The following is an 18,705-nucleotide window of genomic DNA, read 5'->3' as shown; positions in this document are numbered from 1 at the left end:
AATTATGCTTAGGGTTTCGAGAGGAGTTCAAGAAGAGGAAAAAAGGAGAAAAGGAAGAACGATCAAGATTCTAGCAATCTTTGAGGGGTTTTCGCCAAGGATTTGTTCATAAGAGGTATGTAACTTTCCATAGTGTTGGGTTTGTTCACCCATACGCCAATCATGAGTTCCTTTTACTAATTTCATCCATAAGATTGAGTATATTGAGAATCTTATTGAGTTCTTGAGGTTTTGTGCTTCGTTCTTTGATAATGAAGTTCTTGAGGTGAGAGTTGCAAATGAGTATTGTTCTTGGTGAGTTTTGGTGTAGATTTCGTTGTAATTATGTTGGGTTTAATGAACCAAAAGAGTTCGAGGGAAATCGTTCGATTCTAGATGAGTTAGGGCATGAGTTTGAACATGCAAATTCATCGATTTTCTGGGCAGAGTCTTGGGGTGCCGAGACACTAAGTGCGTCCCAACTAGTGGTTTGTAGGTTAGGGTCTGGCGCCCTGCACCATTCAGCGCGCCAGGGTCGCCATGTCCCCTACCGTTCTGTCCTTCTTTCTGCGTGAGTCCTCTCGAATCCTACCTATGTTTTGTACTTGATATTCACAATTAAAATTTTCATCAATCCTTGAGAGATTATGCCTATCCAAGTTATAACTCTTGAATTCCGAATTCCTAATTCAAATTCAAAATAGAGTTAAGAGTAAAAGTTTGAGAAAGTACCTTTGAGTCTTTTCGAGAAGTCTTCTACAATTACTTATAAATTGTTTCAAGACTCGAGTAAGTGAGTATGAGAATGAGGAGTATGTATTCATGAGTCTACATTATTATTGAGACCCTTGAGTCAAGTTGTTCATGTCCATAATTTCGCATGAACTCCATAAATTGAGTATCTTTGAGAGGAGTAGTATCTTCGAGTTCTAAGTTCTTGAGTATTGAGTTCTTAACCCTTTTTGAAACTATATTTCATAATTATGGATTTCCATATGTTATACATGAAGGCCCTTTAGTTGAGTTGCTCATGCCCATAATTCTGCATGAACCCTATGAGTCGAGCAGTCTTGAGATGAGTAGTATCATTGAGTCCTTGAGTTCTGGAGTTTTTGAGTTCTGAGTATTGATTTCTATATATGGTTATTGAAAACCTTGAATTGAGTCGTTCACGTCCATAATTCGGCATGAAGCCTATTTTGAGAAGTCTTTTACAATTATTTATAATCTGTTTTAAGACTTGAGTACTTGAGTATGAGCATGATGAGAGTTGCGTTTCATTTTTCAAAAATGAATATAAGGGAACTAAGTATTCCCAAGAGTAAATATTTTTACATTTAAAATGAGAGTAAATACCGATTTCCAAAGGAGTTCATGAGGCGTTTTTAAGTATAATCTCTTTTAAGAGAAACCTTTTGAGTAATAATCTCAAAGTTTGAGGATGAGGAAATGTGTTTTTTAAATATATGAGTATGAGTTATATTATTGGGAGTAGTATTGAGCACCGATATAGGGGAGAATTCAAACAACTCACAGCCCCCATAAACCATATAGCCAATGTGGGTAGAAAGAGTCATACATTTTAGATGATTCTTATTGCTTTTTAAGAATATCTTAGTGAATTCACTTAGTTGAGGAGTTCTATACCCTGACAAGGTATATGACAGTTCTGGCAACGTGGGTGAGACGCTGTATCATCACATAGCTCATGGTGATAGTTGTCGTTTAGAGAATCTCCCAAATAAGAGTTATTATTGTATTTTTACATACAAATGAGTTCTTATTGTATTTTTACATACAATTGAGTTGCTATCTATTGATTTACATCTCTTTATATATTGCATCTTATATTGTTGCTTTATCCTTGAGTATCTTGAGTTGAGTAACCTATTGTTGAGTTGAGCCCTATTTCATTGAGTTGAATATCTTATTATTGAATTGAGCCCTATTTATCTAAGTTGAGTTGAACTAATTTTCACTGAGTTGAGTATCTCATTGTTGAGTTGAGCCTTATTTCATTGAGTTGAGATGAGGTAAGTATGTTTCTTTTCCATCAGTTCAAGCTTTTGTTTATCCTGTAAAATTCCCCTTACATGCTCGTACATTCCATGTACTGACGCCATTTGGCCTGTATCTTTTATGATGCAGATACAGGTATTCAGGGTCATCGTTGATACCACTTGCAGTTCTAGTTAGCTATGGTGAGCCTCTTTGCTTTCGGAGGGTTCCATTTTTACTTTTAGTTTATTAGGATTTCGTGGGTCTTTTCCCGACAATTTTTCTGTAATAGTAGAGGCTCCATAAATAGTTTAAAGGTTGAGGAGTCTATCATTATTTCCTTTGTGCTGTAAAGTTTTTGAGTTTATGAGACATTTAACTAATACTTGTGAAATTATTTTCAAACGATATTGGAGTTGAGTTTAAATTAAGTTTTTTTTAAAGTTATTTTTGCATCATGAGTTTTCATTTTGCTTGAGTAAGTCTTCCGCTGAGTAAGGAGCCAGGCCAAGGGTTCGCTTAGGAACCATCAATGGTTTCCGAGTGCCACTTACGTCCAGGGTGTAGGATCGGGGTGTAACATTTATTTTTTTATGGTAGTATAGAATATATATACTTTCTTATATTTTTGTTTACCGCTTTTTTATTCAGCTGTCCATAAAGTTTTCTTTTAGAATGACATAATTTTCATTATTTCTGTACTTCCACTTTCAAAACTAATTTGAAATGTTTTAGCGAAGTATTTATAAAAAAATATTCTCTTTGTCTCTCTGAGATAAATAATACATTTGCGTACACTTTATGATCTCTCTATTTTCACATAGTAGTGAGATAAGAATAATATTTGTTTACACTCTCTATTTTTACAACATAGAAATAAGATTTGTGTACACTCTACTACTTTTAGATCCTATATATGTCACGACCCAAAAATAGACGTGATGACACTCGTCTTATCCCACGAAGACAAGTCAGCCTAAACTCAACCATTATGTTAAAGTGTGGAAATAAACTATAAATAAAAGTCTAATACTTTAATATAATGCAGAAATTCATAATCGACTTAAATATACTCCCAAAACCTGGTTGTCACGTACACAAGCCTTTAATGTATTACACTAGAATTGAAAGAAAACATAAGTATCAAATGATGTTGTCAATAAAGTAGAACAAGATAATAAATAGGAGTAAGAAGGTCTGCTTAGATAACAAGTAGCTACCTCAGAAACCTCCACAAGAAGTCTCAGACAAGAAGAGAAGTGAAAGAGTATCACAAAGATCCGAGCTAGTAATCTACAAAAATGTAGAAGCAAGGGATGAGTACCAAACCACACGGTACTCAACAACTAAAATTCTAAACACAAGCTAAGGGAATAGAATACATGTACTCCTTACACCCCAACCGAACCTCCAAAACTACAACTTGCATAAAAACCAGTCCATCCTAATAGTTCACAATTTACATAACACATAATTCAACCACATCACTTCAACAATACATATTAGCAACGCATAAGCTCAGGTTCACCAATCACAAGTTCCACAGAGAGACACTCACAAGTTCAGAAATGGCAAATATATGCAATGCAATGAAATGCAATGTCAAGTATAGTGATGAATGTCTGACTTAACGATACATACCTGCTGTCTCTCAGTACAGGACCCATGGGGGATATATCTATCTATGCATCCATAGCAGTGTGCGATATGACTCTCGATAATAAAATCCACCACGACGTACGAAATGTCCCTCAATAAAAGAATTTGTTGCGGAGTGCGATACGTCCCTCGATAATAGAATCCGTCAAGGCGCGCGACACTATGACACCTCGATCTTAGAAAGAACTATTTTTAGAAAGAACTAAATTGGAAAGAGCTAAATTTTGATTTTTGCAAGTTAGCCTTAAATTGTATGTTTTGGGTCAAGTTGAAACGACCATAACTTTAAGAACATGATGAGTTAGGTGACCCATAATGTATGAAATGAAAGATTGTTGAGTTCTCTTTCCAATTCCACTGAGTTTGCTAAATTACGAGTTTAGATGAGGGAGATATGCCCGTTGAGTTCAGCTTGTCCCATTAAGGAAATTCATCCAAATTAAGGAGGGGTATTTTGGTCTTTTCTTTACCCCACTTTCCTAACTCGTTTTTAGTAATATTTTAGGGGTCTAAACTGACTTAGATCAGTTTTTACAATTCCTAAACGCGCATAAGGTTTAAGAGACAACTTCAAGAGGACAAAGAAAGGAGAAGTTCAAGTGTTCGTTCAAGGTTCTTGTGATCTTCGAGTAATTTCGCCAAAGATTTGATCCTTATAGGGAATGTAAGCTTTCATAGTGATGGCTTCATTAACACTCACGCCAATCATGAGTTTCTTGAGTTAATTTCGTCCATGACAATCCATGTATTCAAGTTCTTGATGAGTTTCTTGAAGTTTCGTTTTTAAATCGTTAATGATGGTATTTGATAATTTGTTGAGGTGAATAATATAATTTTGACGGTTTTTTTGAGTATATTTTACTTTACTTATGTTGTGTATTTGAATCTAAGAGAGTTTGAAAGAAACCATTCGATTTTAGGTGAATTAGGGAAAAAAATATGAGAAGAAAAATTCATCGGAACTTTTTGGAAAAGAGCTGGGGGGCCGCGCTTCCCGATGTGCCAGCAGGGATGGCGTGGGGCACCAACAGTGCACCAGAAACCAGCCCCAGTAAGGGGAGGCCTGGCACGTCACGCCACCCGTGAGCTACAAAGCGTAACACCACTTTCTTCTTCGTTTTCGTTCCGTACTTTTTCCTTTGAGTCAACCTTTCATTCCCTTCTTCATCCTCACTTTCTAAACTACATTTAATCATCACGAGATCCTTCATATCATAAATCATAACTCTTGAATTCATAATTCAAATTCAAGAGGGAGTTAGGATTAAAGTTCGACGGAGTCCTTTGAGTTGTTTTGAGAAGTCTTTTACAAACTTTTAAAACTTGTTTTAAGACTTGAGTACCTGAGTATGAGGATGACGAGACTTGAGTTTCATTTTTCAAAATGAATATATGGGAACTAAGTAATCCCTAGAGTGAATGTTTTTACATTTAAAATGAGGGAAACTTCTATTTCCTAATGAGTTCATGAGGAGTTTTGAGCACTATCTCTTTTAAGAGAACCTGTTGAGTAATAATTTCAAAGTTTGAGGATGAGTGATGCTTATCGTGACCAACAATACTAACCTACGGTATGAGTGTCTACGATTGTTGATAATATAGTAATCCAACCGAGGGTTGGGGTCGTGTCCCAAGGGAGCGGATTTGAGAATTGATAGAAAAATATAATTTACATTCTAACTAGTTGTAGCTAAAGATATTAATGAACAAAAACATAGTAAATTAAAGGGGGTGAAACAAAAATGTCAAATATCGAAGGAGTTTTGTAACAAGTACTAAAATAACAAAATAAACAAGAAAATCAAGTATGGGGAAAGGTTCTTGGGATGTGACCGCAATACAAGTTGAGATAAATTGTTGAGTACATGCTTTCGATAGGAAATTTGCAAAAGAATAGTGACTAGGCTAAGCTTTCAATGGAAATAAGTTCCCTCTCGGGCAACTTACCTCGTTTCAAATGCGTTCCTCTCGGACACCCATTTGCCGCATGAAGACCAGCATACGCCTTACCCCACTCACTCTCTCGAGTTGAGTGTTAGGGTATGGGACTAAGGCTCACCCTCTTAGGCTGAACCTTATGTCGACCCACTAGACTAAGGTCATTAAACCACAACCACTAAGTGAAATCACCATTAAAATACATCTAACCTATCAGCAAGCAAGACCCAACAAGAATATTAACCCATATTTGCTAAATCACAACCCAAGAATGTGGGTCTTTAGCCACACATCAAGAAATAAGAAATTATACCTAACATGATAATGAAATCAACTGGGTATAAGAAATTAAACCTTGAATTAAGCAAAGGAAGATGAATATAGAAGACCCACTTCCAACTTGGGGAAGAAGAACTCCTTTCTTTAAGTCTCCACAAAAACCCTCTCCAAACTTGAGAGAAATATATCAGCTAAAGTATGTTCTAAAGTGAAAATAATAATAATAATTGTTCCACACTCAATTGTCTAAATAGTATTTATAGTTTTCACAGATTGTGCTGCGGAGGATTGTTCGGCGACATTAGTTGAGATCGCCGATGAAGATGATCCTCTCTTTGGTCAACTCATTGCCTTCAGTATCTTGCCTTTAGCATCCTCGCATTCTTTATCATTGGGCGGTACAGTAGTGCTTCGCGGAACTGATCGGCGACTCGCCGACTGCTCCTTTCCTCGTATTTTGATCCACTTCCTTCAAGGCTTCGCGTACTGGAACGAATGGGGGGTTCATGTTGTTTCGGTGACTCGCCAAGTTAAACTCGGCGATCCGCAGGATTCCATTTCTTGTTTTTTAGGCCCTATTTGCTCCGATTTGCGCTTTAGTGTCCATGCTTCCACTAAAACTTCAAATACCTGAAACTTCAGCATTTTAATCATGTATTGAGATAAAACAAGCATTGAAGGACACTATTTCCATTAAAATAAAGCCCTAAATGAGTCCAATTTGTGGACTCATCAGCACCTAAAGCAAACTCAAGTTCAACTGTTCAAAAATGGTGCCTCAAATAGTGCCACACAAGACTAAATCATGAATGCACACAACAAGCCTCAATTTACTTATGCAAGGATCAATTGTGTACTCAAAGATTCAAATTGTGACAAACCATCACCAAAGATTCTCATGCTCGCAATACTTGCTACTTGTGCAAGTTCATGCTTAAAAAAAATATCTAAATGCCCTCGCACAAATAATGATTCCATATTCACACACATATATGAGTCAATTTAACATCAGGAATCAGATACAACGCTCACACTAAAAAAAAGGAACATAATGCATGTTTTCAGCCATAGGTTTGCCCTTATTTTCCAATTGACTTTTGATCCAGCTTACTCAAGATCAAAAAGGTCTTTCTAAGGCTTGTAACGGGGCTGAGTGCAAAGGTATGGTCATTTAGGGTTAGTGACTTTTTCCTCGTGAGTTGTGGCATTCTCAAGGAATTTCCTTTTTTTCCTTTATCAATTCTTTTTCTACTGCTTCTAAATCACCCTTTTTTGTTTTATTCTCCTCCATGGATTGTTTGAAACCCGATTCCCTTCGTACTTTCTTCCACATTTCATATATAAATATATATATATTTTTTTGAATTGAATTGAAGGGGTTCCATTTTTATGCAATACCATGGGTTAAGGGGGACTTTTCTTGCACTTCTTGACTTCTCCTTTTCCCTTTCACCACACCCCCAAGTTAGGCTTTTGGCCTAACTTGGCTGTTCACTAAACCACAAATCAATAGGATTATAGGTAGCAGATCAAATAAGGTCTAGGGTATATCAAGGTTCTTTCAAAGAAGGGTAAGGCTAAAAGGTGTTCAAAAGAGTTTCACACGCTCACAGGTAGGTCACAAAAAGAGGTATATGTCAAATTGGCTCACACTCTTTAAAATTGCGTAAGATCATCTCAAGAGTACACCTTTCTAAATTAATCATAATAATTGATCAAATTCTAGGTTTATTCATGCATGGTTCAAAGTAAGCTAATCACTCAAGGTATCGATACTTCAGTCAAACAAGACTAGACACGTTTGCTAGCGTGCAACAATCCTCACAAGAAAATCAATTCGATAAATGTCTAGTCACAACGAGATGCAAAGAGTGCACATATTGTCTATGTAACTTCATTTGGTCTCGTTGTAGCCGTGCATTCATGTTTGTTCAATTGCACTATTCAAGTCATCGATATTGATCGAAACCGAGACTCAAATTTTTTGCAAAAGAATAGTCACTTTTAACAGAAGAGGTGGCAACAGTTTTTTGGAAGGATCAAAATTGTTTTTAATTAGAACAACATTAGCCATGAGCTCAAACATCCACAAAAAAGCAGTAATTTAAAACACAATTTAGAGCAAACCAAAATACCCAATTTCATGCGCAAAACAGCAAAGTATTCACACAAACAAAAACAAAAGGGTGAGCCTCACCCCACCCAATGAAAAAGCGTTTGTCCTCAAATGCAGGTAAACAAAAATATACCACAAGTAAGATAGGAAGAGACAACGCGAGAGAGGTAAAGAAAGGTCCTGTCTATTTAGTCGCTTTATTTGTCAGGGCCTGAATATGGGCATCCATTCCTGGTATCTCTATCTGGTCGCGTGTCTCAGTCTCAGGAGTAGGCTCAGACATACTAGCAATGCCAGATCCACTGGGAGCTGCTGTGGGCGGCTCAACTGGCACTATTTGAGTTGCCGACTACACAACCATCTCCATGAGATTCGAAAAGTCTCTGAATATGATGTTCTCTTGGCTCTCGCGCAACACCTTATCGTGCACTGCTACCTATTCTTTGTCGGTCTCTGTCTCCGACTCTGCATTCCCTGCATCATCCTTCTGGACGTCTCCAGGAGTGGTCGGGGGAATCTCAGAGGTTTCAGGGATATCTGTGTCATATATTCCTCGCATCAGTGCTGCGAAGTTAGTGGCCTTCAGATAGGCTACATCCTTCTTCAGCTCGGCTATTTAAGCTTTTAAGGCTAAAACCTCGGGTGTCTCCCCCTGTCTACTGTCACAAGGAGTGACTCTAGCAGTCAGTTCATCAACAATGTTTCTGACGAGGGTTAGTGCAGTCAAGATGGCACTATCAATCATCTCTGGGACGGATCTCTCTAATCGTGTCGCCCTAATATCCGTCGAGTAAGCTAGCCGTCCCATTTTCAGGATCATGGCCTGAGTGATCCTAGAAGGCTGGGCTGATGACGAAATACCTGGTGCTTGTGAGGAAGATGAGGGAGGATCAGGTATACCTGATGGCTCAGAGGCCGGAGTATGCGAAGGTGTTTCTGCTGGTAATGCATCAACATCAACCTCTGGAGATGTATTTGTTGGGGCTGCCCTCCTCCTGTCAATATCCTCTTGTGGGAACTCGGCCTCTATACGTCAGATGTCGATGGAGGAAGATGGGGTAACCTCAACATCCCTCGTAATGTCATGTGGTACTCTAGCTCACTGGTATAGATCAGTTATCAGTACAGGAAATGGCAGAGACGTCTGTTTCTGTTTGGCCCTCATAGACATCTCATGTGAAACCAACAATCCTAGGTCGATCTGCCTCCTGGACATGATAGAACCAAGGCAAGCCCCCTTCGAATAACACAGAATGGACTCGTTCTGGGATGGCATGATAGTGCTGTTGATGAACCCAAACCAATACCGAGGGACGGTGTTCATATCCCTCTTCTCAATGGAGACTCCCACGTCAATCCACCTCGGGGTGGTGTCAGAGATCATCGGAGCTAACCAACCCTTCAAATCATCGAGAGATGGGGCAATGGGTAAACAATGGTAGGGAAGTACTGAGTGCAACGGTCCTCCCAATACAACATTTATGTGTTTGCTATGACACTCTACTTCCTTGCCTCTAACCATAACCAATTTCAATGGTCGGAAATCACTGGCCTTCTAACTAGTCATAGCTAAAGATATTAACGAACAAAAACATAGTAAATTAAAGGGGGTGACACAAAAGTGTCAAATATCAAAGGGGTTTTGTAACAAGTACTAAAACAACAAAATAAACAAGAAAATCAAGTATGGGGAAAGGTTCTTGGGATGTGACCGCAATACAAGTTGATATAAATTGTTGGGTACATGCTTTTGATAGGAAATTTGCAAAAGAATAGTGATTACACTAAGCTTTAAATGGAAATAAGTTCCCTCTCGGGCAACTTACCCCGTATCAAATGCGTTTCTCTCGGATACCCATTTGCAACATGAAGACCAGCCTACGCCTTACCCCATTCACTCTCTTGAGCTGAGTGTTAGGATATGGGACTAGTGCTCACCCTCTCGGGCTGAACCTTATGTCGACCCACTCCTTAGGCCATTAGTCTAGTGGTTTTGGTTTCGTGACCTCCCTCTCGGGCAAGCCGAAAACACATATGTGGATTTGTATTTTCAACTACAAATCCTTTAGATTAAACCACAACCACTAGGTGAAATCACCATTAAAATACATCTAACCTATCAGCAAGCAAGACCCAACACGAATATCAACCTATATTTGCTAAATCACACCCCAAGAATGGGGTTTTTAGCTACACATCAAGAAATAAGAAATTATACCTAATATGATAATGAAATCAACTGGGTATAAGAAATTAAACCTTGAATTAAGAAAAGGAAAATGAATATAGAAGACCTACTTCCAACTTGTGGAAGAAGAACTCCTTTCTTCAAGTCTCCACAAAAACCCTCTCCAAACTTGAGAGAAAAATATCAGCTAAAGTATGTTCTAAAGTGAAAATAATAATAATAATTGTTCCACACTCAATTATCTAAATAGTATTTATAGTTTTCACAGATTGTGCTACGGAGGATTGTTCGGCGACATTAGTCGAGATCGCCGATAAACTCGGCGATCTGCCCTTTGGTTAGCCCATCGCCTTCAGTGTCTTTCCTTTAGCATCCTCACATTCTGGATCATTGGGTGGTACAGTACTGCTTCGCGGAACTGATCGGCGACTCGCCAACTGCTCCTTTCCTTGCCTTTTGATCCACTTTCTTCAAGGTTTCACGTACTGGAATGAAGGTTATCCTAGGAAGTGGATACTTATTCTTTATAGTGACCTTGTTCAATTGGCGTTAATCAATACACATCCTAAGGGACCCATCTTTCTTCTTCACAAACAATACCGAAACACCCCATGGAGATATGCTTGGTTGAATAAATCCCTTGTCTAACAAGTCCTTGAGTTGCTCCTTCAACTCTTTCAATTCGGCCGGAGCCATTCTATAGGGAGGGATAGATATGGGTTATGTATCCGGAAAAAGATCAATGCCAAAGTCTATTTCCCGTTCGGGAGGAATGCCGGGTAAGTCATCAGGAAAGACTTCTGGAAACTCACTCACTACTGGGACTGACTCTAAAGAAGGGACCTTGGACTCAACATTCATAACCCTAACAATATGATACATGCACCCCTTGGAGATCATTTTTCTATATTTTAGACATGAAACAAATTGACCTCTAGGAATAGAACTCCTGCATTTCCACTCTAAAATTGGCTATTTTGGAAATTGAAATTTGACCACATGGGTCCTACAATCTATTGAAGCATAACATGCTTGCAACCAATCCATGCCCAAAATTACATCAAAATCAAGCATGACTAATTCTACCAAATAAATCAAAGTAACTTTATGAGACAAATAAATAGGAAAACTCCTATAGACTCTTTTTATCTCTACCGAGTCACCAACCGGGGTAGAAATCGAAAAAGGTTCTAGTAACTCTTTGGGGAGCACTTTAGATTTCATAGCCACAAAAGGAGTAACAAATAATAAAGTGTCACCGGGGTTTAATAATACATAAACATCAATGGAAAATACTTGCAACATACCCGTAACAACATTCGGTGAGCTCTCTTGGTCACCTTGGGATTGAAGAGCATAGAAGCGGTTCTTCTTGGGAGCATCAAAATTTGAGCCACTTGGAGGGACTTGCTTGCCCTCTCTCCCTTGAACCATTAGCATGGGACAATCTCTCTTCATGTGACCGCTCTTCCCACAACTAAAGCAACCGTCCGTGCCCACTAGGCACTTGCCTTCATGCTATTTACCACACTTTGCACAATTAGGCCTATCAACATAAGAGCTACCACTATTACCTCCTTGTGGCTTAGGGTTAGACACCCTATCTTTGTTGACTCTTGGAGTGCTAGAGGAGCCTTGATTAGAAAACCTCTTCTTGAACCTTGGTTTACCTTGTACCTCAAACTTACCCTTGGAATAATTCCCATCATCGGTCTTTGCCCTCTTTACTTTACTATTCACTTGCTTGAGCTTTTGTTCCTCAATTTGCTTGGCATGAACCATAAGACGTGAAATATTCATACTTGGAATAAGCATTGCCGAACGACATTCATTGACTACCAAGTCGGATATCCCTATAACAAATTTGTTCATCTTGGCCCTAGAGTCCGCCACTAAGGTTTGAGCATATTTAGACAATTGGGTGAACTTAAGGCTATACTCCTTCATACTCATACCTCCTTGGCGAAGGTTGATGAATTCTTGCATCTTTCTCTCCCTCAACTCTAGTGGAAAAAACCTATCAAGGAAGGCCGACTTGAACACTCCCCAATCAACCGGTCCTGCTCTCACGGTTCTCTCATCCTTTCATTTCTCATACCATACCTGAGCCACATCTTTTGATTGGTTGGCGGATAGTTCCGCCTTCTCTGTTGGAGACACACCCATAACATTAAGCACCTTAAACACTTCATCAATAAACCCTTGTGGGTCTTCATCCACTTTGGAGCCATAGAATTTAGGGGGATTCATTCTTGTGAAATCCCTAATCCTTGAAGCGGTTGTACTTGCATTGGGATTCTTATGAGCTCTATCATACCTAGTGACTTGAGTCGTCAAAACATGAGTCAATGTTTGGAGAGCCGACGTTATATCCACATTAGTCAAAGCCCCTTCTTCATTAGGAGCTTGAGGATCTTGGGGAGGAGCTCCCTCATTGACATTCTCCTCTTGCGTCCTCCCTGCATTTCCTCTTCTTGTATTCATTGTATAAAATCACAAGAGAAGGGTTAGGAAAAGGACTTCATATAGTTAGGACTCAAAGCAGGACTAAAGAGTAATGAAATAAGTGAAAGTTCTTAAACATCTTATAGCCTCTCATTCATAAGTGTGGCGCGCTTCACACTTATGTACCAGACTCTACTAGACGTGGTTCATGAAACATCATCCTAGAATCATTCTAAACCTTGTGCTCTAATTACCAAGTTTGTCACGACCCAAGGGTACTCCCTAGACGTAACATGGCACAATTAACCCCGAAGGGGTCGTACACTAGCCCTTAGCATAATTATAACATTAAGACATAGAATAATGCGGAAAAAATTAAAAGTTTTACAATTGAAGTTCAATTTCTTTTTCATAAGTGAAAATATGAATCTAGACTTGTCTCAATCAACATCTAGTAAATAAAGAGTATAAATAGGGTCAAAATCCCTTTACATCAATAGTAGTCTCAAAGTAGAAAATACAATAGAAACAATAGCATCTTGTCCTCGAATTTGAGGACTCACCAAGCCTAGGGAATAGTAAACCCAAGCTTCACTTGAAGAAAGTAGTACTTCTCAACGATCGGAACCTACACTCATAGAATGTAGAAAATATGGGTTAGCACAATTATTGTATTAAGTATGGAAGCCATGCACAAAATCCTTAAAACATGCATAAAAGGAATATTTAGTTGAAATCATGCCTTTATCAAGTTTAAAAACCATTATGTACATTTATGCAGAAACATAAGCCAAACCAACATATAAGCAACCCAAAGCCATACTAGTGCAATGCAAAGGTAAGATCCCATAACCCTACCAAACGCTAAGTATCGCATTTAGGCTACCAACAACATACATATCTTAATTTTACCTCGATCATAACCAACATACATAAGTAAGGAATCATTCATGTTCATAGCTTGTATAAAGTAAAGTCAACCTTAACATTCATACATAGCTTTCATACATAATTCATAAGTCATCATAACATAAGAGAACCTCATCATAACCCCTTTTAAAGCCTACTTGTGCAATGCATAAGTGAAGTCCCATACCCTCACTCATACTAAGTAGTATCTCTCAAGAAGTCATAATTAAAGTCCATGTTCTAATCATAGTTCGTATTCATATCACATAGGGAAGTTTAGCCTTAATCGACATAAACCATTTGAGCTACATGGAATCCAGTGTTCTACCCCCACACTGAAAAGAGGTGTCCTACTTACCTAAGGTAGAACTTTCATAATAGCTTTTAGGTTGATCCACTAGCTAAAGACCTGTGTGGGCACATAGTTATGGGATACATGGATTGCTTCTAGAAATCTGGACTGCTAGCGTAAAAGGTTTCCATCCCATGAGACAACATACCTTGGAAAGCCGGAGTTGCTAAACGTAAAAGCTTCCATCTCATTTTTCATATCCACTCAGTGCTAAGCATAATTCCCTTTAATGGTCATATTAAGTCTTTACTTAAGTTCATGTTCACAAGAGAATGCACTAGGCACCCAACCAACCTAATTCCATAAGAGCTCATAGATTCATTAGGTGAGAATGTCTTTTCAACCTTAGAAGCATCAACATGTGAGTAAACCTGTCACACAACATTCATAGTGTTTCATGAGAAGAGCCTTTCAATCAACAAAACAAGCTTATCATAACATACATACATACTTTATGCATAATCAAGTGTAAGGGTATAGGGAAGAAGGATCTCACATCAATACCTCAATTACACGAGTCATAGGATCATCATTATCTATGTAAATCATGAACTCATATACAATTTTCATCAACATATATAAACCCTAGTTATTGCCCTTTAAGGCTAGGAATCAAGATCAACCCTAAAGTCAAGAATTATCACATTAGATAGGGGAATTTCATGATTCAACAACATAATCAATTGTAAAGCTCTCATCATAAATCAAGCCATACATTGTTCACAATTTAGGAAGAAGGGGAAATCATGGGTCCAAGGGAGATTTTCATCAAAATACAACAATTAACCATTAATCTAACCATAAATAATCTTAATCAATCATAATAAACCATAATTAAACAATATAAATCTTATTGGAAAAAGACCCATGACTAGATGAAACCCTAGGTTTTTGAAGTCTTAAAAACATACTTTGAATGGGCTTCTTGGGGGAGAGATACCCAAGAATGAAGAGCATCCATACCTTAGGTCGAATTCCACAAGAAATTGATGAGGAAAGACTTGTTCTTGAACCCCTAGATTGACCTTGACCTTGTTCTTCAATGGAGGTGTTCTTCTTAGAGAGAGAAATATTTTTGGGAGGGAAGTTGATTTTTGTTTTGAGTTTGTGAGTTATGATAGGTTAAAGGGTTGTTTAATAGCCTTCCCCACAACAGTTCCAGGGTAGTAGATTTGATCGTCAGGAACAGTCAGGCCTAGGTGAGGGTTCATGAGAATCAGGCTCGCAGCAGCAGAAGGGTTTAGGCCAGGCTAGGACATCCCCGCCGCGTTGCGTTACTTGCGGTAGGATGCATTTTGGGAAATAAACTAATCATCTTCTTTCATGTCTTTCTCCATTTGCCAACTTTTGAAAATAATATGTAGTAGTAAAGTGCCTTAAAAATTTATCCTTTGGAAAACATATGTCGGTAATTCTAATTGGTCCATTTTCTACTAATAAGTCTCTTAACTTTGTATCAAGGCGGCAATGTAATCCAACTCCGAGCACCAATCAACACCTCAAATACTTCTTGAAACGTGCCAATATATAAACTAAGGTGCAAATGTGAGTTTGTGAAGATTTAAAGTGAGGGAAAGTGAAGAGTTTGAAAAAATATAACCTTAAAAACCGTCTAGTGTTCACCCGTTCGACGACGTTAGTTTTACTCATCGGTTCTCTCAGTGAAGCGCCGAATAGACACTCACCTCGCTGAATTTTATAGGACTTCCAGTTGATTTGGATATCAAAATGGCAGACTATGTTGGGGTAGCGAACTAGGTAGGCGACTCGCCAATAATTTCCTGGTTTTCACCGAAAGTTACAGACTCCAAGTTAAATTTGTCTTGAGTCCAATGGCGGTCTGGTCAGGGTCGCCGACCCTTTCGGCGATGCACCGACTCCTTTTTCTCGCCAATTTACCTCTTTCCGAACACTTTCCACGTTAACCTGCATAACCAAAACTCCATTATTCCAAACAAAGAAAGGAAAACAAATAAGAAAACTTGGGTGCCTCCCAAGATTCGCCTTAGTTAACGTCGCGACACGATGCAAGTCCACCTTCAAACCTCATTCTTGGGGTTAGCCATAGTATCACTAGGCAAACCCCCCTGCTGTCTCGGGTTGAGATGAGACGATATATGACCCATTTGGGTCTCCAACTGCTTGATCGACACCGAATGAGAAGTGACGGTCTGGCTAAGGGTAGACATATCTTCTTTCATTTCTTTTAAAATCTTGTCTGACCCTTCAACTTTGTTGAGGATATGAGAGAGCATATCCTCAGACCTACCAACTTCTGAATCCTTTGGCTTTTGATGCTCGTGGGGAGGTACATACCTATCCTTCTCCTTATCCTTCCAATTAGCATTACAGTCTCTCCATTCACTATCTCAATCTTTCCAACCTTCATCCCTAGCCCAACCTCAGGTAGTTTGAACGATAACCACCACCTTGGTTGGCTAGGAAATTTACCTCTTCATTATACAAGGCTTAAAACTTGGACTCATCCAGATTAGCACACCCGACACCCACGACATTGACACTTCGAGCACCAGCTCCCATGACATTGTTAGACATAATATCAAGTTTTTTCATGATCTTGGCCATGTTTTGGTCCCTTTATTGGTCCTTCTCCATTTGTTCCTTAGTTAACTAGAACATGAGAAGGGAGACCTGGTCTTCATGGGTATATCACTCCCAGTTTATGGTAGTCATGTCATCCAAGAGCTGAGCCACTATCACATAAGGTTGCTGCATCAAACCTCATGGAGAAAGTTAATCAGCAACACCCTTATTTACCAAATCAAGACTTCGGTAAAAATACTGCAGCAACACGTTATCAGGCAAGCCATGGGTTGGGCATTGAAGCACCAACTTTTTGAATCGCAGCCAAGTTTCATGATTTGTCTTGCCTTCTAGACGCTTAAAGCTCTGAATGCTGTCACGAAGAGTCATCATTTTTGAGGAAGGGAAAAATTGCAGTTGAAATGCGGTGACCAACTCCTCCCACGAAGTGATTGATTCACGTGGTAATTCAGCCAGCCACTTTCACACCTCTCCCATCAAAGAGAGTGGGAACAACCTCAACCAGACCGATTCTTGGGAGATATTTTTGAAGGAGAATGGTTCGCATACATCCATGAATTTTCTGATGTGCTCATGGGGATCCTCATGAGCCAAACCACTAAAAAGCCGTTTTAGTTGCAAGAGTTACAACATAGTACTCGTGATGTGGAACACCGCATTCCCTTCTGTCGGAGGCAAGTGAATGGCACCAATACCGCCCATGAGATAGGGGTCATTTTCATGAGGCTGGTGGACATTGTTGAGATTTCTGATGCCGTCTTGATAACTTACTTGGCTGCCATTGCTGCCGTTTACGCTCATACTTCCTGTTTTCAACACAAACAAGCAAAACAAAGCTACAAATTAAGTAAGTAGAACTATAACTAACAAGAACAAAATTTAACTCAACTAAAAATTCTCAATTAACACCACTCCCTGGCAGTAGCGCCATTTTGATTTGACGTATCCGGGTGCTTCATTCAATATTAAGCGTCCACGGTCGTTCAATAGTAATAAAACCTAACTAGCGAGTTGGGGTCGAGTCCCAAGGGAGTGGTTTGTGATTAAGAATCAATAGAAAAGCAAGAACTTCGTTCGAGTCATTTATAGCTAAAGACTTTTACGAAAATAAGCATATCAAATTAAAGAGTGACACAAGTGTCAAGTATCAAAAGGGGTTTTTGTAAGCAATTATCAAATAAAATGACAACTACAAACGAAGATACTAATATGGAGATGTGATTCTTGGGATGTGATAGGAATATGGGCTAAAATACACAACCGGATAAATGCTATTGATAGTAACTCGCTAGACTTTAGGGGGGGTAAATATTCTCTCGAACAATTTACCTCGAATCAAATCAGTTTCTCTCGAACACCGATAAGCGGCAATGAAGCACAATCTTCGCCTTAGTCCATTCAGTCTCTCGAGCTGAATGTGTGGAAGAGGGTTTAGGATTCACTCAATCGAGCTGAACCCACGACAACCCCATAACCACAGACTATCAATTCAGTAGTTTTGGTTTTAAAACTTCTCTCTCAAGCACGTCAAAAACACAAAGATAAAATTGTATTTGCAACTACAACCCTATTAAATTCAAACACAACTACTGATCGAAATTCACCTCTAAACAACGAATAAACAATCAATTAGCAATACCCAACAATAAATTCAATCCATATTCACAAAATCACACCCCAAGAATTAGGGTTTTAGCTAGACATAGTAAAGAGATATAAATCGCTACCGCAAAGTGTTTCCATCATATGGGTACGATCGATATTGTCTTTACACACGTCAAAGCTGAAGAATCTTCAATACCTATTTCCTATTACTTAAAAAATGGAAATATTCAAATCTTCAAAGCTAAGGAAAATTGTCTCCAAAAACTAAGTTCTAAAACTGAGTAATTCTAAAAATTGGTTTCTAAATTGTAAAACTTGATACTAAACTAAAAATTCAAATAGGTATTTATAGTTGTCAAAAAGTGTGCTGCGAAGGATCACTCGGCGCAGTTAGTTAGGATCGCAGATCCACTCGATGATCCGCCCTTTGGTCTGATTGATCTCCTTTCTGCATTGGCCTTCAACAAATTCATGTTCTGTTACATTGGGAGATGGAGTACTGCATCATGGAATCGTTCGGCGACTCGCCGATTGCTTCTTTATCTCACCGACTCTATTTTATCCTTCAGAGCTTGACACACTGGAACATTAGGTGAGACCATAGACATTCGGCGACTGGCCTAATGGCTTAGGCGATCCTTAGGCCGTCTTTTGTTCGTTATTTTTAGCTGC

At 38.8% G+C, this 18,705-nt stretch overlaps 1 protein-coding gene across 1 annotated transcript; it reads right to left on the bottom strand.

Annotated features, from left to right (window-relative positions):
• Positions 1–11,675: 11,675 nt before the first annotated feature.
• LOC125822878 (uncharacterized) lies at positions 11,676–12,641 on the bottom strand. The gene is made up of 2 exons (XM_049502349.1): positions 12,261–12,641; positions 11,676–11,924 (listed from the first exon to the last, which is right to left on the bottom strand). The coding sequence occupies exons 1-2, from the start codon at positions 12,639–12,641 to the stop codon at positions 11,676–11,678; spliced, it is 630 nt and encodes a 209-aa protein (XP_049358306.1).
• Between the last annotated feature and the right edge of the window lie 6,064 nt (positions 12,642–18,705).

Source organism: Solanum verrucosum, unplaced genomic scaffold (assembly GCF_900185275.1).
Source record: "Solanum verrucosum unplaced genomic scaffold, falcon-dt-bn FXZP01000104.1, whole genome shotgun sequence".
In the NCBI taxonomy this organism is placed as follows: Eukaryota; Viridiplantae; Streptophyta; class Magnoliopsida; order Solanales; family Solanaceae; genus Solanum; species Solanum verrucosum.
The sequence above is the reverse complement of the archived record's forward strand: the minus strand, read 5'-3'. Positions and strand labels throughout refer to the sequence as shown.

Coding starts and splice junctions, on each gene's coding strand:
- LOC125822878 (XM_049502349.1), bottom strand. CDS start 12,641: ATGAATACAAGAAGAGGAAATGCAGGGAGGACGCAAGAGGAGAATGTC. Junction 11,925..12,260: donor AATCAAAAGATGTGGCTCAG/GTATGGTATGAG, acceptor GTTCATGCCAAG/CAAATTGAGGAACAAAAGCT.